This window comes from Lytechinus variegatus, chromosome 12 (assembly GCF_018143015.1).
Source record: "Lytechinus variegatus isolate NC3 chromosome 12, Lvar_3.0, whole genome shotgun sequence".
Lineage (NCBI taxonomy): Eukaryota > Metazoa > Echinodermata > Echinoidea > Temnopleuroida > Toxopneustidae > Lytechinus > Lytechinus variegatus.
Genome location: NC_054751.1, coordinates 8,426,920 through 8,453,720, shown reverse-complemented (window position 1 = coordinate 8,453,720; position 26,801 = coordinate 8,426,920). Strand labels below are relative to the sequence as shown.

The 26,801-nt window shown below is 37.1% G+C and overlaps 1 protein-coding gene across 1 annotated transcript; it reads right to left on the bottom strand.

Moving 5' to 3' along the window:
* LOC121425586 lies at positions 1-22,083 on the bottom strand. The gene is made up of 4 exons (XM_041621684.1): positions 21,491-22,083; positions 15,949-16,106; positions 962-1,175; positions 1-409 (listed from the first exon to the last, which is right to left on the bottom strand). The coding sequence occupies exons 1-4, from the start codon at positions 21,819-21,821 to the stop codon at positions 105-107; spliced, it is 1,008 nt and encodes a 335-aa protein (XP_041477618.1). The 5' UTR covers positions 21,822-22,083; the 3' UTR covers positions 1-104.
* Positions 22,084-26,801: the final 4,718 nt, after the last annotated feature.

Genomic DNA, 26,801 nt, shown 5'->3' with positions numbered 1-26,801 from the left:
TCATCACCATCATCATCATCGATCGTCACATTATCACAAGCGTGATCAACTTTATGGACGCGTCGTCATGATTATAATTATCTTCTCCAGTTCATATTTGTTCCTCATCCAGTAAAGGCATCCTTGACTTGGTTGACCCAGGTTTTGATATCTGTCGGGTCCTTGCCCGTGATCTTCTTAAAATCTCCCATATCGGCGATGTCGGCAGCCGGAGACCCTTCGTTGACGAGTCGAACAAGATCCATGGCTCCTTCTCCCTGCCATTCCGGCATTCCTATGTCCACAAAGGCTTGTTTGCCAGCCTCGTAAGGCACTTGTACGTGGACGATCTCACGACCCAGCGCCTCGCTGAAGAGCACGGCAAGCTCTCTGTATGTAAACCGGGTGCTTGTTAAGGTGTAGGTCGTATCTATAAAAGAGAAAGAGAGAAAGGGTTGGTTGCGTTATGAAGGCGGGCGGGGGGGGGGGGTGGGTCAACAGAAAAAGATCGAGATATTTATTTATTTATTGATATATTCATATTCCACAATCATCAAAGTACAAATAAATTGCAAGAGATCGAATAACCATGCAAATGACGCTTCATGGATCTTTAACTTCCACATTTGTCTTGATATAGATGTACATGACAATAATTAATTAAACAGTTGTTTGCATTCCATTCATTCCGAAATGCCAGAGGCCGTTGAACGGTTATAGAAGCGAGAGGAAGAAAGGGGGGGGGGGGGGCGGGGGATGTTACATGATAAAAATCGTTATAGCATTTTTATTTTCGATTTTGAACAAGTTTAATGAACAAGTTTGTGTGGAAGGGGGGGGGGGCTCCCACAATGTCTATCGGTTCCTCGCCACTACAAGAGACATGTCCAATTCCTTTAAAAGTCTTGGTTTTCTACACCCCCACCAATACAACATAAGTTTCCAAAGAAATTGTCAAAAATATAATAGAACCATGACATACTTTCGTGTTTCTCATACGACGCCATAATCGTCGCAGCAGCAACGCCGATGTCATTGACCACGACAGGGCAGTAGGGTTTATCTGATTCCATCGGAGAATATATTTTCGACTGACCAACGATCCCGTCCTTCGCCATGAAGAGGTTGTCGACAAACATTGGTAGTCGTAAGATTGTGTATGTCATGCCAAGAGATTTCGCAGCAGATTCAATGGGCTATGTTTAGGGGTGAACATAGAATAAGACTCTAAGGTCAGCTGGTCATGGTCAAATCAGCACGAATTATTATCAATTAGTAATAGACAATGGTTTAGAACGCAACACAATAATCATCTCAATCATGCATATTAATAATCCTAATGGTCGTGATTCCCTGTGACCTTAGTTTTAATTTAAAAATGGGTTTTCCATTTCATTTTCTGTTTTAATGTAAGAAATATATTTCGTAACTTTATTTCAGTTTTGATGACCCTTTTCATTAATTGTCATGTATAGGTACGGGGAGAGTAACATAGCACAACGAATGCACCTCCCGAAAATGGCAATATGCCATTCTAACCACTTGCGGATCCAGGGGGGGGCAAAGCCGACCCGTGCCCCCCCTTGAGAAGCACAGTTAAAATTTGTAATATAAAACTGCCGTTAAAACAGAAGTGTGTCCCCTTTTGAAAGTGAAGACCTTATTTTTTTTTTTACTTGTCAAAATTTTCGTCGGTAAAATGTGCCGACCCCCCTTTGAAAAACCTAGATCCGCCCCTGGCGTAAATTTTTCGGATTTATTACTTATCACATTAAATGAATGAACTTTACGATGATGTTAATCGGATGATATAAAAATCATGATTTTGCTTATGTTGGAAGGATTAACTGATATTCTGATAACCTCATATGAAATGTCTTCTGTATACAAATGCGGGAAAGACCAGTTCGTAGTTACTTCAGGGGCAATTTTGGTCAAATGACCTTTCATTTCTTTCATTATGATAGGGAGATTTCAAAGCAAGATATTACGTAAGCATGCCTTAAATAGCAGGATGAAGAAATTGAATAGACCAGGTGACTATGAACAACACACCAATGAACACGTTATTCCTACTTTGAATGCATATCATAGCATGTTGCACAATGTACTTGGCAAACTGAAATACCATTGTTGTTTTTTGTGGATGTACATGAAAAAACACAATTCAAAAGAATATATGCATAATCAAGACAGCAAAGTTGGTGCTTATCTCATTAGATTTTAAACCACCATGTCACTTTAGTACAAATGACCTTCCTCTGATCATGCGCAGAATATTTTGATCAGCAGAAAGGAACTACGAACTGGCTATCTGGGACTAGCTTCTACAGGAACCTCTCATTATGTCATTACATGATCTCGTACATGATATCGAAAAATCGACACATCATATTTGACAAACTACACTTGTCCATTATTTCCCATTTAAAAGTAATCTTTGAATATCAAAATGATTTTAAAATCTCCTTTTAAAGTTGTTTAAGAGACAAAGTAGATGAAGCAGAATGAATCAAAATCGGATGTTAATTTGGAAGTAATGACGAATCAGAGTTTTACTTAGAGTTTCGCAAAAAAAACAGGCAAGAAATTTTCTGGTTGAATTGCTTGGTAAATAGGGAACAAAATAATGTCGTATATACCAACTCATTATTTCTTTTAAAATTAGAGTAGACCATAAGTGAGGGGTGTCTGGAAAACGAAGACCGAAGACCGAAGACCGGGACACGTATCACACTCGTGTGAAAGCGTTTGTAGTTCACGCACGAAGTGTGTACAAAGCAGTGCAAAGTGTGTACAAAACACGTGCGCGGGTTAGAATGGACTTTGGACCTTGCCCCCTACACAATGTTCTCCCATTGACATAACGCATGTCCCCGGTCTTCGATCTTCGTTTTCCAGACCTGTTGTTGGGTGTCTGGAAAACGAAGACAGAAGACCGGGGATCGCATCCGTCTAGCTAAAATAAACCATTATTATATTCAGATCAAATTCAGGAATATTCTGATATTGGATATGTAATGAATTATGATTGGTTAATGATTAATTGTATGGATATCGTAATGTGAATGATAATTGATTGAGCAATATATCGCGCTCAGCTCAGCTGGCATTAAAATTTTACTACCATTGACATAACACATGTCCCCGGTCTTCGATCTTCGTTTTCCAAACCTGTTGTTGGGTGTCTGGAAAACGAAGACAGAAGACCGGGGATCGCATCCGTCTAGCTAAAATAAACCATTATTATATTCAGATCAAATTCAGGAATATTCTGATATTGGATATGTAGTCAGTTATGATTGGTTGATAAGTTAATGATTAATTGTAAGGATATCGTTATCAGCTAGGGCATAATTAATACATAACAATTATAACGTACAATACACCTCATACTGCGCAATCACGTACAAGCAGTCTCAACTTAACTGCCGTTTGCAACTACCATTGACATTACGCGTGTCCCCGGTCTTCCGTCTTCGTTTTCCAGACCTGTTGTTGGGTGTCTGGAAAACGAAGACAGAAGACCGGGGACCGCATCCGTCTAGCTAAAATAAACCATTATTATATTCAGATCAAATTCAGGAATATTCTGATATTGGATATGTGATCAGTTATGATTGGTTGATAAGTTAATGATTAATATTGTATGAATATCGTGATGTGAATGATAATTGATTGAGCAATATATCGCGCTCAGCTCAGCTGGCATTAAAATTTTACTGCATTGACATTACGCGTGTCCCCGGTCTTCCGTCTTCGTTTTCCAGACCTGTTGTTGGGTGTCTGGAAAACGAAGACAGAAGACCGGGGATCGCATCCGTCTAGCTAAAATAAACCATTATTATATTCAGATCAAATTCAGGAATATTCTGATATTGGATATGTAGTCAGTTATGATTGGTTGATAAGTTAATGATTAATTGTAAGGATATCGTTATCAGCTAGGGCATAATTAATACATAACAATTATAACGTACAATACACCTCATACTGCGCAATCACGTACAAGCAGTCTCAACTTAACTGCCGTTTGCAACTACCATTGACATTACGCGTGTCCCCGGTCTTCCGTCTTCGTTTTCCAGACCTGTTGTTGGGTGTCTGGAAAACGAAGACAGAAGACCGGGGACCGCATCCGTCTAGCTAAAATAAACCATTATTATATTCAGATCAAATTCAGGAATATTCTGATATTGGATATGTGATCAGTTATGATTGGTTGATAAGTTAATGATTAATATTGTATGGATATCGTAATGTGAATGATAATTGATTGAGCAATATATCGCGCTCAGCTCAGCTGGCATTAAAATTTTACTACCATTGACATAACACATGTCCCCGGTCTTCGATCTTCGTTTTCCAAACCTGTTGTTGGGTGTCTGGAAAACGAAGACAGAAGACCGGGGATCGCATCCGTCTAGCTAAAATAAACCATTATTATATTCAGATCAAATTCAGGAATATTCTGATATTGGATATGTAGTCAGTTATGATTGGTTGATAAGTTAATGATTAATTGTAAGGATATCGTTATCAGCTAGGGCATAATTAATACATAACAATTATAACGTACAATACACCTCATACTGCGCAATCACGTACAAGCAGTCTCAACTTAACTGCCGTTTGCAACTACCATTGACATTACGCGTGTCCCCGGTCTTCCGTCTTCGTTTTCCAGACCTGTTGTTGGGTGTCTGGAAAACGAAGACAGAAGACCGGGGACCGCATCCGTCTAGCTAAAATAAACCATTATTATATTCAGATCAAATTCAGGAATATTCTGATATTGGATATGTGATCAGTTATGATTGGTTGATAAGTTAATGATTAATATTGTATGGATATCGTGATGTGAATGATAATTGATTGAGCAATATATCGCGCTCAGCTCAGCTGGCATTAAAATTTTACTACCATTGACATTACGCGTGTCCCCGGTCTTCCGTCTTCGTTTTCCAGACCTGTTGTTGGGTGTCTGGAAAACGAAGACAGAAGACCGGGGATCGCATCCGTCTAGCTAAACTAAACCATTATTATATTCAGATCAAATTCAGGAATATTCTGATATTGGATATGTGATCAGTTATGATTGGTTGATAAGTTAATGATTAATATTGTATGGATATCGTGATGTGAATGATAATTGATTGAGCAATATATCGCGCTCAGCTCAGCTGGCATTAAAATTTTACTACCATTGACATAACACATGTCCCCGGTCTTCGATCTTCGTTTTCCAAACCTGTTGTTGGGTGTCTGGAAAACGAAGACAGAAGACCGGGGATCGCATCCGTCTAGCTAAAATAAACCATTATTATATTCAGATCAAATTCAGGAATATTCTGATATTGGATATGTAGTCAGTTATGATTGGTTGATAAGTTAATGATTAATTGTAAGGATATCGTTATCAGCTAGGGCATAATTAATACATAACAATTATAACGTACAATACACCTCATACTGCGCAATCACGTACAAGCAGTCTCAACTTAACTGCCGTTTGCAACTACCATTGACATTACGCGTGTCCCCGGTCTTCCGTCTTCGTTTTCCAGACCTGTTGTTGGGTGTCTGGAAAACGAAGACAGAAGACCGGGGATCGCGTATAATTTTGTCTAGCTAAGATAGGCCTATCATTCAGCACCATTCAAGAATATTTTGATCTTGGATACGTCATCTGCCATGATTGGCTGCAGATAAGTTATGGTTATTTGTGTGAATGGTTCTAGGACAATTACCCCCCGGACAATTACCCCCCGAGGACAATTACCCCCCGGACAATTTAACTACCCCCGGACTACTATCCCGTGGACAATCACCCCCGACAATTCCCCCCGGACAACTACGCCCGAACAACTACCCCCGGACAATAAGCCCCCGAGGACACTTACCCCCCGGACAATTATCCTCGAGGACAATTACCCACTGGACAATAACCCCCGAGGACAATTATCCCCCGGACAATTTCCCCTGCTGAGGACAATTACCCCCATAAAATCATCCCTTCTCTCCAGCATCAATGTTAGAAGCGGGACCCTTTTTAAGTTTTGGTCGAAGGCACAGGTTTTTCGAAATATTTTCTACTTTATCTTACCTTGATAATTGTTTCTTTCTGTTTGATATTGCTCTTTTTCCTTTTCTCTCACTTTCTTCTTTTTTCCGTTTTTTTTTCTTTAGCGGCGCCTTCTGCATCATAAAAAATGGGGGGGGGGGGTCTTGCACCCGAAATCTCCCGTTTGGCTATGCATATATTCATCAGAAAATGTGTAAACTGGCCCTCATACTAAGTTTTCATAGATCAATTGAACACGATTAGTCATAATAATCACAAATGCTGAATATCTCCGATTCCAATTGATCTCATTTTTTGAATATTTATTTCGGGTTCAATTTCAGGAAAGAAATCAGGCAAATAGATAAAACGTAAAAAGACACCTTTATAGGTAAAAATATATTGAAAGTCGATAACGCATCTATCAACACTAACACTGTCAAGTAGGACTTATAATCCTGTTATTTTAAAACAATTCAACTAATAAGAAGCTAAAAATTATGAAACGATTGGTGCACATTCCAGCAAGCTCAAAAACTTTATGCAAAGATAATACAAACAAGAACACCTTGTAATTTTACCATTTAGGCCCTAAATGGTAAAATTACAAGGTTTTTTGTGTTTTACTCTTGGGTGAAAGCAACATTAAAGAAGGAAATTAAGTACCAAAATTACTAAATTGTAAACAATTGTAAAGAATATGACATAATCAAAAACAGTGTTTTTTCTAAACAAATTCTGAAAATTTTTGGAATCGCATGTATATATTTTAACCTGAAAATTGACTATTCTGGGCAATGTTTGTGAACCTGAACAAGATGCGTAACTATGTAACTAGATAATTACTGCAAGCGCAAAGCGCGAGCAGAAATTGTTATTAACTGTCCTAGCATTATCGAAAAGGGACCTGTTAAGGACTGTTTATAGGTACCCACGAAGACGGTATATATTTCAATAAAGCATTTTTTTAACATTCCGACCTAAAAGAATGGTAATTACTTTTTGTATCAATAAAAGGGATAGGTATGTAACGAAACAATGGATGCGAGCGCGAAGCGCGAGAGGAAAAAAGAAGAGATTTCAGACCTAAAAGCGGGACACTATTCATATTTTGTAAATCATAAATAAGATATAGTTAATTGGCATGATTGGGTATCGTTACTAAATGCGATCGTGAAGCGCGAGCAGACAATTTTTGATATTATGATGTGGAACTGGATAATTTAAATAGATTTTAAATAAAGAACATTCAGGCTATCGCGCATGTTTTAGATTTAGACCTAGAATCTGGGCACTCTGAATACATTCTTTAATGGAACATTATGGACAATAGGAACTTGGCAAATCAAACAATGTGACCACGCAGCGTGAGCTTTAAAAAAATGCTGATATGTAGACAATAAAACGGACATTTTACAGAGCACTTAAATTTGTGAATGAAAAAATATTGAAAGCTCGATGTCCGAGCTAATTATGTTTTTGTATAATAAATTCAAAACTTGCTCAATATCAGCCTACATGTATTGAGCAAGATATGAATCTCATCGAACAGGCAATCCTGGCGCGAAGCGCAAGCAAAGATTTTTTTATAGTACCATGAAAGATTCTTTTTGGCAAGTCTTCCCTCACATTACTTCATTCACTCGTCTTCCTCCTCTTATTTTCCACTTATCTTTTCTTCTTCTTTTCCTTTTATCTTTTCTTCTTTCTCCCTTTTTGCTCTGCCAATTTTTTTTCAGGGGGGCCGATGCACGTGTAAACAGGGTAATTTTCTTCAAAACGCGTACTGACAGACTGAATGTTGATGTCTCGAAATGTACGCGTGGGAACGTCTCGGTTTAACCGCAAAGTAGTATGCGTGCGACGCACTCGTGTTTCATGTTCGCCGACCGTATGGAAAACATTCTACAAGGGCGCGCTTCCCACCTGTCTTAGGTCCATGACATTGCTTTCTATTACAATTAGGTTTATTTTATACGGAGCTTTTAAAGGGATGGTCCGGGTGAAAGTATGTATATCTTATTGAATAGAGTATAATTCACTGAGTAAAATACGGAAAATTTCATCAAAATCGGATAACAAAGTTTTTGAATTTTAAAATTTAGCAATATATTGTGAAAACAGTCGTCATGAATATTCATTAGGTTGGCTGATGATGTCACATTTCCACTTGTTCTTTTGTATTTTAGTATGTGAAATTAGGTTTATTCAAATTTTTTCATCCAAGAACTAGAAAAATTGGATTGGCAACTGATTTAGTGCAACAAATATTTATTGCTGCAACTTATTTCATTATAAGGGAGACATATTATTCGCACAAGTATAAAATAATGTGAAAATTATGATTATATTTAATAACATAGGAAAACGGAAAGTGGAGATGTGACAATATCAGCCCACCTAATGAATATTCAAGACGACTGTTTTCACAATATATTGCTAAACTTTAAATTTCAATAACTTAATATTACTTGCTATCCGATTTTGATAAAATTTTCGGCACATTGCTCAGTGAATTCTACTCTATGTATTAAAATATAAATATTTTCAGCCCGGACCATCCCTTTTACATGTTTTAAGTGCCATCAACATGGCGAGAAACTTAATCATGCCATCGACATCCGGGGGGGGGGGGGGTGTGTTACACCCACAAATGTAATAATCGCCCACAAATGTAATAACGCCACAAATGTAATAACACTTTACCCACAAATGTAATAACACTTTACCCACAAATGTAATAATTTTTGATCGCCCACAAATGTAATAACACTTTACCCACAAATGTAATAACGCCCACAAATGTAATAACACTTTACCCACAAGTGTAATAACGCCCACAAATGTAATAACACTTTACCCACAAATGTAATAATGCACTTTACCCACAAATGTGATAATGACTTTACCTACAAATGTAATAAATTTGAAGTGATTTTTTGGCGAATTCGTTCTAAACTAATATCCTATAGTAATGCGTTCATATAGCACAAAAGTTCAAAGTCTTTTTTCCAGACCCGGTTAATGAAATATTACAGTACAAGTCCAAGTCTTTTTCCAGACCCGTTTTTCAAAATTATAATATACGTCCAAAGTCTTTTTACCGGATCCGGTTGTTTCAAAATTATAATATACGTCCAAAGTCTTTTTTCCAGACCCAGTTAATTCAAAAATTATAATGCAAGTCCAAAGTCTTTTTTTTCAGACCCGGTCGTTTCAAAAGTTATAATATACGTCGGTGAGGGGTAAAGACAACACTCTAAGCCCAAGCATTTCAAGTGGGTTTAATTTTGAAGATTAGTCTCAGCTGTCAATTTTTTTTCAATATTTCTTTATCTTTTAAATAACCGGGTCCAGACGAAAGACTAAGCATAATACTCGTATTATTCCACAAGAATAAGAATATGAGTCTTTTGTTTTTAGGATTGTTTAAATCATTTTTAAATCACTGGGTCTGGAATAAAGACAACGCTCTAAACGTGTGCTTTTCTACATGCATGGTCTTAATTTGGAAGATTGTTGGTTCTTAGATTCGTTGTTTTGGGTTGAGTTTTATTGATTTTTTATTCCTAAAATAACTGTGTCTGGAGGAAAGTCGATCTTCGACAATCGGTCTTCATGTTGTTCCACAGTAATTAGATTATTGGGTATTCGTTTTAGAATATTTGTAAAAACTACTTTATGTTTCAAATAGTAACCAAGTCTGCAGAAAGGATGTCTGCTTTACCCACGCGTTATTACAATGTTTTGTAGGGTAGTAGTATTATTTAAAAAAAGACATATTTTTACTGGGTGAAAAGGCTTTGGAAATTTGGTCTTAGATTCGAACTTTTTTCAGTTACTTTTTTTTTAAATAGCCGGGTCTGGAGGAAAGAGTACGTTTAAAAACTCGTGTTATTCCAAGAGAATAAGAATATAAGGTCTTATGTTAGAAGATTTTTTTTCGTAACTGTTTAGGTCTGGAATAAAGACAACACTCTAAACCTCTTTCAAAACAGGTTCTTAGGTTGAAGGTTTGTTTGGTCTTAAACTTTGATTTTTTTAATTCTTACTATTAGCGTTTTTTTAAAGAAAAAAATGGTCGGGCTGAAAGATTACGCTATATATCCAGCATTGATAAGATTATGGGGTCTTTATACTGTTTTTAAACTGCTATTCATAATGTTTAAATATCAGGTAACTGGGTCTGGAGAAAAGACTACGCTTGATTCTCAATTTACTCTTAGTGCATATATTCACAATATCCACCGTATAAGTTGAAACAACAACAAAGACATTAATTCCACCAGTTTTAATTAACTGGGTCTGGAGAAAAGACTAAGCTCGATTCCCATTTTTTTCCACAGGAATATCATCATCGTATCTTAGTTTGGACTTATATTATAAATTTTGAAATAACTGGGTCAGGAAAAAGACTGGACTTATTAAAATTCTTGAAACAACCGGGTCTGGAAAAAAGACTATGGATTTATATTATAATTTTTTAAACAACCGGGTCTGGAAAAAAGACTTTGGATTTATATTATAATTTTTTAAACAACCGGGTCTGGAAAAAAGACTTTGGACTTACATAACATTTTTTTTTAAACAACCGGGTCTGGAAAAAAAGACTTTGGACTTTTATTATATTTTTTAAACAACCGGGTCTGGAAAAAAGACTTTGGATCTATATTATAATTTTTGAAACATCTGGGACTAGAAGAAAAACTTTGGACTTGTACTTTGATGTTTTATTAACCCGGTCTGAAAAAAGACTCCACTTTTGTGCTATATGAACGCATTACTATAGGATTTTAGTTTAGAACGGATTGGCCACAAATCCCTTCAAATTTATTACATTTGTGGGTAAAGTCATTATTACATTTGTGGGCGATCAAAAATTATTACATTTGTGGGTAAAGTGTTATTACATTTGTGGGCGTTATTACATTTGTGGGTAAAGTGTTATTACATTTGTGGGCGTTATTACATTTGTGGGCGTTATTACATTTGTGGGTGCAACAGGGTGGCACTAAGTATACAATGCATAGTGTGTATGTGCCGCGGAGGGGACCCCCATTTTTACACTCGAATTTCCGTTCCAAGGCATAGCATTTTCGTCTTATTAAGAAAAAAGATCAAGAAAGCCGCTCCAAGGCATAGTTTTTTGCCTCGCCCGCGGCACACCCAGTTTTGGTCGAGTGCCCCCCCCCCCCCCCCCCCCGGGGTCCACATAGGCTATAATAATTTATGACCTTTTATAAGTCGACTTGGCGAGATATCGTATCTAGTCATGGCAACAGTTTTTATAAGTCGACTTGAAGAAAACGAAGTACAATTGCACGAAAACGTGTCCGTATAGCACGCTATAAGTGGTAATTAGCTAGACAAAATCCCCGGTCTTCAGTCTTCGTTTTCCAGACACCCAACAACAGGTCTGGAAAACGAAGATCGAAGACCGGGGACGTGCGTTATGTCCCCGGTAGGAAAATTTTAATGCCAGCTGAGCTGAGTGCGATATATTGCTCAATCAATTATTCACATCACGATATCCATAACATTAATCATTAACTTATCAGCCAATTATAACTGATTACATATCCAATATCAGAATTTGATCTGAAAATAATAATGGTTTATTTTAGCTAGACGAATGCGATCCCCGGTCTTCTGTCTTCGTTTTCCAGTCACCCAACAACAGGTTTGGAAAACGAAGACCGTAGACCAGGGACATGCGTAATGTCAATGGTGGTAAAAAAGTTGCAAACGCCAGTTGAGTCTGCTTGTACGTGATTGCGCAGTATGAGGTGTATTGTATGCAAGTTTATGGCAGTTTTGAGAACTGCAATGGCTGAATTCCATGGGTAAAATATGTACATTAATTATAATTGTTATGTATCCTTATTAATTATGTCCTAGCTGATAACGATATAATAACCATAACTTATCCGCAGCCAATCATAGCAGATGACGTATCCAAGATCAAAATATTCCTGAATTTGATCTGAATATTATAGGCCTATCTTAGCTAGACAAATTAATACGCGATCCCCGGTCTTCTGTCTTCGTTTTCCAGACACCCAACAACAGGTTTGGAAAACGAAGACCGAAGACCGGGGACATGTGTTATGTCAATGGTAGTAAAATTGCAAATGCCAGCTGAGCGCGATATATTGCTCAATCAATTATCATTCACATCACGATATCCATACAATTAATCATTAACTTATCAGCAAATTATAACTGATTACATATCAATATCAGAATATTCCTGAATTTGATCTGAATATAATAATGGTTAATTTTAGCTAGACGGATGCGATCCCCGGTCTTCTGTCTTCGTTTTCCAGACACCCAACAACAGGTCTGGAAAACGAAGACGGAAGACCGGGGACACGCGTAATGTCAATGGTAGTTGCAAACGGCAGTTAAGTTGAGACTGCTTGTACGTGATTGCGCAGTATGAGGTGTATTGTACGTTATAATTGTTATGTATTAATTATGCCCTAGCTGATAACAATATCCTTACAATTAATCATTAACTTATCAACCAATCATAACTGACTACATATCCAATATCAGAATATTCCTGAATTTGATCTGAATATAATAATGGTTTATTTTAGCTAGACGGATGCGATCCCCGGTCTTCTGTCTTCGTTTTCCAGACACCCAACAACAGGTTTGGAAAACGAAGACCGAAGACCGGGGACATGTGTTATGTCAATGGTAGTAAAATTGCAAATGCCAGCTGAGCGCGATATATTGCTCAATCAATTATCATTCACATCACGATATCCATACAATTAATCATTAACTTATCAGCAAATTATTAACTGATTACATATCAATATCAGAATATTCCTGAATTTGATCTGAATATAATAATGGTTAATTTTAGCTAGACGGATGCGATCCCCGGTCTTCTGTCTTCGTTTTCCAGACACCCAACAACAGGTCTGGAAAACGAAGATCGAAGACCGGGGACATGTGTTATGTCAATGGTAGTAAAATTTTAATGCCAGCTGAGCTGAGCGCGATATATTGCTCAATCAATTATCATTCACATCACGATATCCATACAATATTAATCATTAACTTATCAACCAATCATAACTGATCACATATCCAATATCAGAATATTCCTGAATTTGATCTGAATATAATAATGGTTTATTTTAGCTAGACGGATGTGATCCCCGGTCTTCTGTCTTCGTTTTCCAGACACCCAACAACAGGTCTGGAAAACGAAGACGGAAGACCGGGGACACGCGTAATGTCAATGGTAGTTGCAAACGGCAGTTAAGTTGAGACTGCTTGTACGTGATTGCGCAGTATGAGGTGTATTGTACGTTATAATTGTTATGTATTAATTATGCCCTAGCTGATAACGATATCCTTACAATTAATCATTAACTTATCAACCAATCATAACTGACTACATATCCAATATCAGAATATTCCTGAATTTGATCTGAATATAATAATGGTTAATTTTAGCTAGACGGATGCGATCCCCGGTCTTCTGTCTTCGTTTTCCAGACACCCAACAACAGGTCTGGAAAACGAAGACGGAAGACCGGGGACACGCGTAATGTCAATGGTAGTTGCAAACGGCAGTTAAGTTGAGACTGCTACGTGATTGCGCAGTATGAGGTGTATTGTACGTTATAATTGTTATGTATTAATTATGCCCTAGCTGATAACGATATCCTTACAATTAATCATTAACTTATCAACCAATCATAACTGACTACATATCCAATATCAGAATATTCCTGAATTTGATCTGAATATAATAATGGTTTATTTTAGCTAGACGGATGTGATCCCCGGTCTTCTGTCTTCGTTTTCCAGACACCCAACAACAGGTCTGGAAAACGAAGACGGAAGACCGGGACACGCGTAATGTCAATGGTAGTTGCAAACGGCAGTTAAGTTGAGACTGCTTGTACGTGATTGCGCAGTATGAGGTGTATTGTATACAAATGATGCATGGGTTAGAGTGGGTCAGTAGGAACTGTGTGCACAAGGTAACTTTGGCATGGTTTAACCCACGAGGCGCAGCCGAGTGGGTTTAGACCATAATGCCAAAGTTACCGCGTGCACACAGTTCCACTGACCCACGAAAGAAACCATGCATCATCTGTTTTATAGAATGGAAAAAATTTATTGAATAAAATTAAAAAATTAATGATTTACCGGATGCATGATAATTTCATGCGTCCGGTAAATTCAATTTACCGGACGCATGAAAAAATTTACCGGACGCATGATTTTTTTACCGGACGCATGATTTATTTACCGGATGCATGAAAATTCCAAAATGTAATGCAGACACTTTGATAACCCTGGACAACATAAATATGGCTTAACTGCATAATATGTTGGCACAAAGGCATTATTATACCCAAACTGCCAAATACAGCTTTGCATTGACAAGATCTTGAGGCAGCCTCCGACCTCCAATAGCTGTGTGTGTATGCCCGGGCCGCGGCGGGGGCCAGCGCTTGCAGCTGCCTGGCCGGCCTGCAGTGCAGTGGAGAATTTGGCTGTTCACAGCTCAGGGCAGTAGATCTAACATTAGATCGTATGTCTAGACTTCTCAACTAACAAGTATGCGGGCAGTTTTAATCCCAATGACAATTACAGTACCGTATTTGTACTTACAGATCATTTTGCATCCTTTATTTGATTCATTCTGCCTTGATCGAAAATTCAAAATTTTGACGTAAACAAGCGTAACAGTACATGCGCGATGACATCACAATGACCTTTTCGGGCGATAGCTTGTTTACAGTGGATATCGTTTTGATTATCGGGATATCGTTCGTGCAGCCCAGTAAAAATTCTTGCATAGCTCTCAACCAATCAGATTGCAGGGATTTTCTCATCCATTCTATAATACGTTATAATTGTTATGTATTAATTATGCCCTAGCTGATAACGATATCCTTACAATTAATCATTAACTTATCAACCAATCATAACTGACTACATATCCAATATCAGAATATTCCTGAATTTGATATGAATATAATAATGGTTTATTTTAGCTAGACGGATGCGATGGCCCCGGTCTTCTGTCTTCGTTTTCCAGACACCCAACAACAGGTCTGGAAAACGAAGATCGAAGACCGGGACATGCGTTATGTCAATGGTATAAAATTTTAATGCCAGCTGAGCTGAGCGCGATATATTGCTCAATCAATTATCATTCACATTACGATATCCATACAATTAATCATTAACCAATCATAATTCATTACATATCCAATATCAGAATATTCCTGAATTTGATATGAATATAATAATGGTTTATTTTAGCTAGACGGATGCGATGGCCCCGGTCTTCTGTCTTCGTTTTCCAGACACCCAACAACAGGTCTGGAAAACGAAGATCGAAGACCGGGGACATGCGTTATGTCAATGGTATAAAATTTTAATGCCAGCTGAGCTGAGCGCGATATATTGCTCAATCAATTATCATTCACATTACGATATCCATACAATTAATCATTAACCAATCATAATTCATTACATATCCAATATCAGAATATTCCTGAATTTGCATGATCTGAATATAATAATGGTTTATTTTAGCTAGACGGATGCGATGGCCCCGGTCTTCTGTCTTCGTTTTCCAGACACCCAACAACAGGTCTGGAAAACGAAGATCGAAGACCGGGGACATGCGTTATGTCAATGGGAGAACATGTGTAGGGGGCAAGGTCCAAAGTCCATTCTAACCCGCGCACGTGTTTTGTACACACTTTGCACTGCTTTGTACACGCTTCGTGCGTGAACTACAAACGCTTTCACACGAGTGTGATACGTGTCCCCGGTCTTCGGTCTTCGGTCTTCGTTTTCCAGACACCCCATAAGTGAGGTGGAGCTAATAGCATGCAAGTGTTTCAGTTTCTTACCTTAAATTGTCGTCCGAACAAGATATCGAGATCTACTGCTGGAAAACTGACGACGATGACGTGGTTAACACCGGCTTGCTTGCCTGCTTCCATGGTACGGATGCTGATGTCACCTCGATCTTCAGTGGGAGGAACGGTCACGAACATGACATCGACGCCTTGAAATGGAAGCAAGATGAATAAAAGGAATATTATGGATAGTAAACAACATCAATATATTAATGAACTGAGGGAACTGAAATACGAAGAGGCCGAAAGAAGGAGACTGAGAAGAAGATGAAGAATGAAACTACATGTATATAGAGGGGGAAAATATAAAAAGAATCAGAAAATGGGTCCGAGAAAAGAAAAAAAGACGGAAAAGGACGAAGATAAACTACTACTACTACTACTACTACTACTACTACTACTACTACTACTACTACTACTACTACTACTACTACTACTACTACTACTACTACTACTACTACTACTACTACTACTACTACTACTACTACTACTACTACTACTACTACTTTTACTATTACTACTACTACTACTACTATTACTACTACTTCTACTCATGGGCGGAAATCTCTCCTTGAAGGTAGGGGGACACACACCCTCACACACACACACACACACACACACACACACACACATATATATATATAGTACATATTTCGAAGAGGGGAGGTATTCCTAACTAAAGATGAAAGGCCTCAATAAATAATGCGAGAGCGAAGCGCTACCCCAAGTATGTTGATATTTCAGAAATTGTGACCTGGAAATTGAACATTCTGAACATTTTTTTAGATCATGAACTAGATTCGAACCTACATAAACATTGAATGCGATCGCGAAGCGCGAGCTGAAAGTTTTTGATTTTCCAACCTTAATACTTAACATTCTTAGTACTTAAAAAACCAGGATAGGATTCTAAACAATTAATGAGGGCGCCAAGCACGAGATGAAAGTTTTTTATTTTCCAATCTAAATATTAGACCTTCCTAGGTCTTAAAAAACGGCTCGGTGTAAAAATGGCAGCGGTAAAAATTGCAGAAGTAAAAATGGCAGAGGTAAAAATGGTAGAGGTAAAAATGGCAGACTATGGCAGAGGTAAAAATGGCTGAGGTAAAAATGACAGAGGTAATAATGGCAGAGGTTAAAATGGCAGAGGTAAAAATGGCAGAGGTTATAATGGCAGAGGTAAAAATGGCAGGGGTTACAATGGCAGAGGTAAAAATGGCAGCGGTAAAAATGGCAGAGGTAAAAATGACAGAGGTAAAAATGGCAGAGGTAAAAATGGCTGATGTAAAAAATGGCAAAGGTAATAATGGCAGAGGTAAAATGGCAGAGGTAAAAATGGCAGAGGTAAAAATGGCAGCGGTAAACATGGCAGAGGTTATAGTGGCAGAGGTAAAAATGACAGGGGTTACAATGGCAGAGGTAAAAATGGCAGCGGTAAAAATGGCAGAGGTAAAAATGGCAGAGGTAAAAATGGCAGAGGTAAAAAAATGGCAGAGGTAAAAATCGTAGAGGTAAAAATTGCAGGGGTTATAATGGGAGAGGCAAAAATGACAGCTCTAGGTAAAATATGGCCAGTCTTAAACCCCCATGCAATGAATTGTCAAAAAGCCCCCGCATGTACATAGATCAAATTAGAACTGCATGTCACGGTTAGGCATTTCATCATATCATTATGTCTTCATCGGCCTAACAATGCTATTTACGAATTCGTTGGAGGTGTACCGGAACGCTTTTTAAAAAGAAAGCAAACGACAGATATTTTTTCATTCAATATATCAGGAGCAAAATGGAACTGCAATATTCTCAATCATCATTTAATATAACATTCCGTTATGTCTGGCTGGTTTTTTTAAATCTAAAGTTTTGCCAGGTTTACCGATACAAAAAGGAGGAAGAGTAGACATAAGAGAGGTAGAGAGACAGAGAGGGTTAGGGGGGCGGGGAAAACATAGAGAACATAACGGGGAAAGCTTAGACGTTGAAATTGTCACGAATGATTGTGGTTAAATATTATGTCCTTATTTGCAATGTATCTGTACTATTCTTTTCGAATATTTGAATGACAATAAGCATGCGTTCCCAGGCTTGGCACTGAATATGTAACTGATTATGAAAATCAATAATGATCTTCTTTTGACTGGTAAACCAATTTGGGGTCGATCGAGGGGGACCGTCTGGTTCAGATTCTTTGCATAAAAGAAGACCCTGAACCTTTACCGCTGCATCCAATATGATATAAACGGCTTGATGGTCATAACCCTTGAAAGTGGAAGTGCTGTTGGGTATTTTGTACACCATAAGCAGCACCCTCTGGTAATTAGCTTGGTATGCTAAAATGTAGAGATTTGATACAAATCTCTGTTATTTTTCAAACAGAAGAAAAACATTGTTTATTATCTAATTGTTATTATTTTTGTTGTAATTCTTTTTCTGACCTAAAAGAACTCCATTTAGTTGAAATAAAATTGTTAAAAATCCTCCTGTTATCATGATTTACAAAATTATTTGTCTTTTTTCTGTAAAACCTGTTTTTAATTTTTCTTCTGTAGAATCTACTGTTTTTTCTAGTAGTGTTCCTCGGCCACTTTTACCCCTGCCATTATCACATCTTCCATTTTTACTTCTTGTCATTTATGCCTCTGCTCTTTTTACTTCTGCCGTTTTTACCTCTGCCATTATTGACTCTGCCATTATTACCTCTGCTATTTTTACCTCTGCCATTTTTACCTCTGCTATTATTACCTCTGCCATTTTTACCTCTGCCATTTTTACCTGGCACCTAAAAAACGAACAGGATAGGAATCTAAACAATTAATGAGGGCGCGAAGAGCGAGCTGAAAGTTTGTTTTTACAACCTAAAAACTGGACAATCATATTTTCAAATCATGAACAGGATAGAAATTTTACTAAACAATATTAGATTCGAACGCGAAGTGTGTGCTGTCATTTCATTTAAAAATTTGTATTATTAGCATATTTTAAAATCAATTACAGGGTAGCTATCTCACTAAATATTGATTAATGTGCATGATTCTTTTTTATTTTCCGACCAAAAACTCATCTTCTTTTTACCTTATAGCAGTAAACAGGATAGTATCTGACTCAACCATAATTACTGATGCGAGCGTGAAGCGCGAAATGAATATTTTTTAACTTTCAAGTCTGAAAACTTTCAAGCACTTTTGAAACAAAGAAAAAGGAGTTTATTTCAATAAGCAATGCGAGCGCAAAGCGCGAGCTATTTTTTTTAAAGATTTTAATCTACAAATTAGGAAAAAAGATGGATATCTTCCTAAATGAATGATTTGATTTTGTATATTTCGATCTAAAACGAGAAAAAAAAACAAGAACGTTTTGAAAATAAAGAGATGGCTGTGTATTAATGCAAAGCGCGAGCGATTTTTTAATTTTTATATCATGGCCTGAAAGTTTTCTCTTTTTTTTTAATTATTACCCCCCCCCCTTCCATCATTTAATTTTCTTCCTCGTCCTATCTTTCTTCTTTTTTTTCTACTCACCTTCCTATTTTTTTGCCGCCAATAGGGGCGGGCCACTGCTTCGCCCCCTTGATCTACCTATGATCCGGGGAGGATCCACAATTTTCCGAGGGGGGGGGGGCAAATTTTGACAAGCCCCAAAATTCACAAATTAAGGATAGTTCATACCCGAAAAAATTGACAAAGCAAAAAAAAAAGGTGATCTGTTTTAAAGGCATTTTTACATTACAAATTTTGCTTCTCAAAGGGGGGGGGGGCACGTGCCTCCAGTGCCCCTCCCTCCCGCATCCTATGTGCCTGCCTATGATGACCCATCCCACGGCAGGAATTTCGTGTATAAATGGAATATAAAAGTCTCGTTAATAGAGTATTTTAAAAAAAATTGGGGAATTAAATATAGTTCAAACTCATAGCGAAGGATTCATCATAACTCATGAAAACTATTCTTTTTTACTGGGTACGCGAACAATGAAAATATTCTTATATTCCAAGTAAATGTGGAATAAAGGGAAAATGAATTGGTTTAACAAAAGTATGTTCTTACGGGGTATAGAACATTTATTTATTATCAATTCGGCAATTACAATATAAAATAAATTTCAACAAAATATAAATATTTAGCAGAGCCGTAGATGGGTACATGTAGCTTAGCTGCCTGGGTATGGGAAAAGCTAACTTGATAACTGTGACCCGAGGGTCTCCCTCCCCGACCAAGCTACATGTACCCATAAATGGTCTGTAATAATAATAACTGATTAAAACATTAAAAGGAAGATAAATACACAGATACATAACTAATAAATTTAAAGTAGCGAAAATGAATATAGACATTCTCGTCTTCTATATCTATGCACTAAATGTACTTATAAGTATCCAGAGGTGATTTTCTTTTTTCGTCATTTTTATTAGTTATGAAATTGATAATGGCCATCAATGTCATCACTCTTTGGCTGGCATATAGGGCTAGATGCGAGTTCGAGAATAATCGGGCTGGTATGCCTTTTCCTATCCAAGTTCTTAACAAAAGCTATCTGTTTATATATATTTCGAAATATGGTTTGCTTCACTCTAAAAATTCGAATGTTAAATCAACATTTGAAAGGTTGGAGGAGTGACAACCTTTTCCAAATGTTACATCCAACCTTGTATAAAGCTGTTGGGTAGAACCATTTAAAAGTGGTAAATGCCACATTTAGAAAATGTTGTCACTCCTCCAACCTTTCAAATGTTAAGTTAACATTTCTGTTTTTAGAGTGTTTAAAGCGAAACTCCCATCAGTTGTTGTTTTAGAGATAATAATATACACAATGAAAAGTGTGTAAAATTGTGCCTCGTAACGTCAGTTACCGTGAAAATGCCCATGTGTATAATTTCGATTTTGAATTATGTATTTTTTCCATAATAAAAGACCACAAATAGTAGGGGACATTTCATAGTATGTCCCCCCCTTTTCAAAATGGTAGGGGGGACGCGTCCCCCTGGGATTTCCGCCCATCATGCTACTACTACTACTACTACTACTACTACTACTACTACTACTACTACTACTCCTCCTCCTCCTCCTCCTACTACTATACTACTACTACTACTACTACTACTACTACTACTACTACTACTACTACTACTACTACTACTACTACTACTACTACTACTACTACTACTACTACTACTACTACTACTACTACTACTACTACTACTACTACTACTACTACTACTACTACTACTAACTACTACTACTACTACTACTACTACTACTACTACTACTACTACTATACTACTACTTTGACTAGTCTACCGTACTACTACTACCAATGATGATAATAATATTGACAATCAGCTGGAGGACTCAGAAGGAGATACTCGTGAACTTGCCCATAAAAACACTTTTATTCACAATCTTAATTTTAGCCGTCATTGGAACGTTGGCCCGTCATCCTTACATAAATGTAATAAAACGCTTTGGATCAGAACAAATATGAAAGTCAAACAAGGAAATTAGTCGTAAACAAAATAAATAAAATGTAAATCGGAGATACCTTTGAGAGTGGAAACTAGATTCTCTTTATCGCCCATTGCAGCAGAAACAACCGTGACCCCAGGCAATTCTTGAAGAGGAGATGCCTTAGCCATACTTGATTCCCGAACACCGGCTTTGATATCCAACTTATCCCCAAACTGGGAGGACAGGGCTCTGATTGTGGCGCCACCGACATTACCCGAACATCCAAATACGAACACGACTCGCTTAGCAGATCCAGACGACGTTGACACCGGCGTCGACTTCATTCCTTCGACATCGTTCGATGTCGTTCCACTTGGCTGGGCCTTTGGATTTCCTCCTGTTGAAGAACTCATGCAATTCCCCATTATCGCGTTTTATATGCGGTATTAAATTACCGTTAAAAGCTGCTCTTGAAATGATAGAGACTTTCCAATTGTTTCAAAGAAAGCGTTATAAATTTCTTTGAGGTTATTCCTTATACTCTATATCGACATCGCATTATCTTAACCGCTGGCCTATACTGTTTATTGAACTAGACTATTTCAAAATTACACAAGTTGGCAATATCTACGAATAGTTATAGTTGTGTTCATTCCTGTATTATGAAAGCCAAAAGATCAATATTATTATGTATTGGGAACGCATATACGGATAAAACCACTGATCCGCATCGACTTTTTAGAACTAGCTTAGCTTGACGACGAGGGTATTGTTGTTCATCATTAGAATAAAAAGATCAGATGATATACATTGCAGCATGTTTGTAGGGACACGACTTGAATGGTATTTGCATGGTGTTGAGATGAGTAAAATATACCTATAAACGGTTACTTTTAGAGGTCAGGGGTAAAAATAGAGTGCTGTTTCAGAATAAAGCTTTACATATCTCATATGAAGCAGAATGTTGCCCTGATTGATATGGCACCATTTTAAAAGAAAATTGGGTGAAAATGGGACAATGCGGACCAAAAACTATTTGAGGCGGCATGGCCTAAAAGTGCTGAGTCATCGTCTCTTGGAATGGAAGAAGTCCTCATATTTGAAGGTCTATCGAGCTGATTCTGGTATCTAATGTTACTAGCCTGATAAATCCATTGGCATTGTCGAAAAATGCTTAAAACATTCTAAAAAGTATAGAAAGGCAATTCTGATTTTATAGTAACCCGGGCCTTAAGCATATACCTTTTGGGTCACGGCCCCAACCTCATATTATTTGATCAGAGCACTTTCAATGCTCAATAAAGGTCAAGTCCACCCAGGCAAAATGTTGATTTAAATTAATAGAGAAAAATCAAACTAGCATAACACTGAAAATTTCATCAAAATCGGATGAAAAATAAGAAAGTTATGGCATTTTAAATTTTCGCTTATTTTCACAAAACAGTGATATGCACAACTCAGTGACATGCAAATGAGTCAGTCGATGATGTCCATCACTCACTATTTCTTTTGTTTCTTTATTGTTTGAATTATACAATATTTCATTTTTACAGATATGACCGTAGGGACCGACTTGACTGAATCATCACATGTTCAGGGAGGAATCAATCACTGTTTCACTTGCATGACAATGAGGAGAAAATTAGAATATTTCATATTTCATATAATGAAATACAAAAGAAATAGTGAGTGGGTAACGTCATCAGTCTCCTCATTTGCATACAAAACAGGATGTGCATATAACTGTTTTGTGAAATTAAGCGAAACTTTAAAATGTCATAACTTTCTTATTTTACATCCGATTTTTTTGATGAAATTTTCAGTGTTATGCTTGTTGGATTTTTCTCTTTTTAATCAAATCAATTTTTTGTTGGGGTGGACTTGTCCTTTAACACCAGCTATGCTTTTGAATGAATGAATTCAATACCTGCAATGTTATCCTTATCGCATTCTATTGGAAAATTTTGTTTGTCGGTTAAATATACTTTCACCGCAACATCACGTATCTATTTTTTTTTTTTTCATCTCGTTTTATATCAAACTGTAATTCAGATAGACATTGTAATATTAACTATTGATTTATTTGTAGGGACCCGGTGCATGGAAGAAAGAAATGGCTACTCTAAGCCAATCTGATACGGGTTATCCCTACGATATGAGTTCTATGTTTTGTACGTATTACGTTCATGGTTATGTGTAAACATCGTTACATAACTAGAGATGCTCGGCGGGTCGCGCAGGCGAGCACATATATCCCCCGAACCCATCGCATCATCCGTCATTGCGATAATAGAGCTCACACAGAAATTTGACCAAAAATACAATTATCATGGCGACAATGACCCTAGCATGCAGGTCCCCCAAGTCCATCTACCATCCAAGTGTGGTTGAAAAGTGACTTATGGTTGCGGAGAAAGAGAGTCTTGCATGTTAACTTCAACGTTGACCTGAAAATGACCTTTGACCTTACCATGTGACCTCCGACTGCAGCATAACATGCAGGTTCCCCAAGTCCATCTACCATCCAAGTTTGGTTGAAAAGTGACTTACGGTTGCAGAGTTAGGTGTCATAAGAGTGTCTTGCATGTAAACTTAAACGTTGACCTGAAAAAGACTTTTGACCTTACCATGTGACCTCCGACTGCAGCATAACATGCAGGTTCCCCAAGTCCATCTACCATCCAAGTTTGGTTGAAAAGTGACTTACGGTTGCGGAGTTAGGTGTCATAAGAGAGTCTTGCATGTAAACTTTAATGTTGACCTGAAAATGACCAAAATCGATAGGCTTCTTTGCTATACCATACTCAACCTTCATGCCAAATTTGAAGACGATCGGAAAAGAAATGCAGCTGATAGAGCGCTCACAAGGAAATTTCTGCGGCGGACGCCGCGTATCCTCCGAATTCTGTTCGGGGGATACAATAATTATAATCATTTGATCATGCAAATATTTCTTTAAATATATTTATGTGTTTTTAATCGTGGATAATACCACACCAAACCAGGCTCTAATTTCTCTTTCATACTTTTCTTGGCCAGTTCTGTTCCTTCTATTTATTTCGTCATATCATAATGATATGGAAGTGAAATGAAAGAATCTTTGGTACTTTATTTTTAAAAAAAATGGCGTTTTCTCATTTAAATGCTGTGTAAAAGGGATGTATATGTAAGCTATGACAGATTACTTAACAGTGATGAAACGCATAAAACGAGAGAACTGGGAAAAACGACATAAGTATTTTTCCTCCTCCTCCTCCCCCTTCTTTTTTTTTTAATAAAAAAGAGGTCTTATAACAATGTTCTTTTCACTTCAGATGATAATTGTATAACAAGTGGAATGCCTCTGGCCGTCTCACCTGCATCACGCGATTCAATATAGCAGCAGTGCTGACTTTGAAAACTACTATAACTTGCACAAGATGTTCAGTGATACTTGGTTACTCTTATTTCCACGTTTTATGAATTAGACCAATACAATTACAGAGATATGATGGTAATTCAACAGATACCCCAACATGGCCAAAGTTCATTGACCTTACATGACCTTTGACCTTGATCATGTGACCTGAAACTTGCACAGGATGTTCAGTGATACTTAATTACTCTTATGTCCAAGTTTCATGAATCAGATTCATAAACTTTCAAAGTTATGAGGGTAATTCAACAGATACCCCCAATTTGGCCAAAGTTCATTGACCCTAAATGACCTTTGACCTTGGTCATGTGACGTGAAACTCATGTAGGATGTTCAGTGATACTTGATTAACCTTATGTCCAAGTTTCATGAACTAGGTCCATATATTTTCTAAGTTATGATGACATTTCAAGAACTTAACCTTATGTTAAGATTTTGATGTTGATTCCCCCAACGTGGTCGAATTCATTGACCCTAAATGACCTTTGACCTTGGTCATGTGACATGAAACTCAGGCAGGATGTTCAGTAATACTTGATTAACCATATGGCCAAGTTTCATGAACTAGGTCCATATATTTTCTAAGTTATGCTCTCATTTAAAAAACTTAGCCTTCGGTTAAGATTTGGTGTTAACGCCGCCGCCCGCCGGAAAAGCGGCGGTGCCTATAGTCTCACACTGCTATGCAGGTGAGACAAAAACTTGGTTAATTTACGTATGTATATTTGTATTTCTGTGCATAGATTGTTGTATCTCTCTTTTTTTTAGAGGCTCTTGAATCACTACGCCCTCCACTCCAAGTGGCATCAAAGTCTGTTGTTCTTATCAATACTTATATGCTAACTTGTTTTAACCGTTTTACATGTGTTTTATGTTATTTCAAATAACAATGGTTGAAATACGATCACTGTAAGAGTAAAGTGCATCATTGATCACATATTTTTTTTTATCTGTAAAAATTTGATTGTAAATAAAGTTTTACTTTGAAAGTAAAAAAGTCTTCTTCTCCCTTTTTTGTCTCCTTCTTCCTCTTCTACTTCTTCTTGATTGTAAGTAAAGTTTTACTTTGAAAAGTTATATAAAAAAATCTTCCTCTTCTTCCAGTTCTCCTATTTATTCTATCATTCATGTCCCCTTTCTATGATCGACCTGGGCTTTTTATAACATAAAATATGAAAATGAGAGATATTATTCCTTCATTAAAGAATATATTGAAGTAAACAAAAGTTGTCATCAAACTTCAAGGCTGAATCACAAACCACTCCTTTAAATTTCTAAAAGTGATGAAAAGGTACATGCAATGATCACAGTACATAATTTTCAGCATTAAATTGTTTTTAATCATATTTCCTGAACGAAATTTGAAATACTCATTCAGAAGCAAATGAATACCCAACAAACAATGGAAATGCTAATGTATATGATAGATTTCAGAGAATGTCACTAACTAATCAAAAATAGAAGAAAACAAAACAATACAGATTTGCATTCAGACAAAAATAATAGTGAATAACATCCTATTATAAGGCAGCTCCCTCAAACGGTCTCACCATGAAATAATGAATGACAATGAATACCTGATCATTTGAAAATAAAATGACCCAATTTCAGTTTAAGAAATTGCTTTTTATCCAATAATTATTTTATTGTATTATCATAATTAAAGGTATATCAAATGCCTTTATTTTTACACTGAGCTTAGACCTAACTTGCCATACCCACATAACTCATCATGAATGCCTTGATATAATTTCTCTCAAAATACATAAATGAAAACAAAAATATTCAAATAAAACCCTCAGAATATTTACATACACAAATAATATCCACACTCGAAAAGTTTGAGTGGGAATCATTGCCTAAATGATGTACAGAATGACCATTTCCTCTAAAATGGTAGCCTACTGTTATCCATCAGTCTTTCAGAGTTCTTTGAAGGGTCTTTCTGAGCCATTCCACCGAGATGACAAATTTCAGTGATCTTGAAGGC

Coding starts and splice junctions, on each gene's coding strand:
- LOC121425586 (XM_041621684.1), bottom strand. CDS start 21,821: ATGGGGAATTGCATGAGTTCTTCAACAGGAGGAAATCCAAAGGCCCAG. Junction 16,107..21,490: donor TCTAGTTTCCACTCTCAAAG/GTATCTCCGATT, acceptor TTCCATTTCAAG/GCGTCGATGTCATGTTCGTG. Junction 410..961: donor GTCGTATGAGAAACACGAAA/GTATGTCATGGT, acceptor TCTCTTTTATAG/ATACGACCTACACCTTAACA.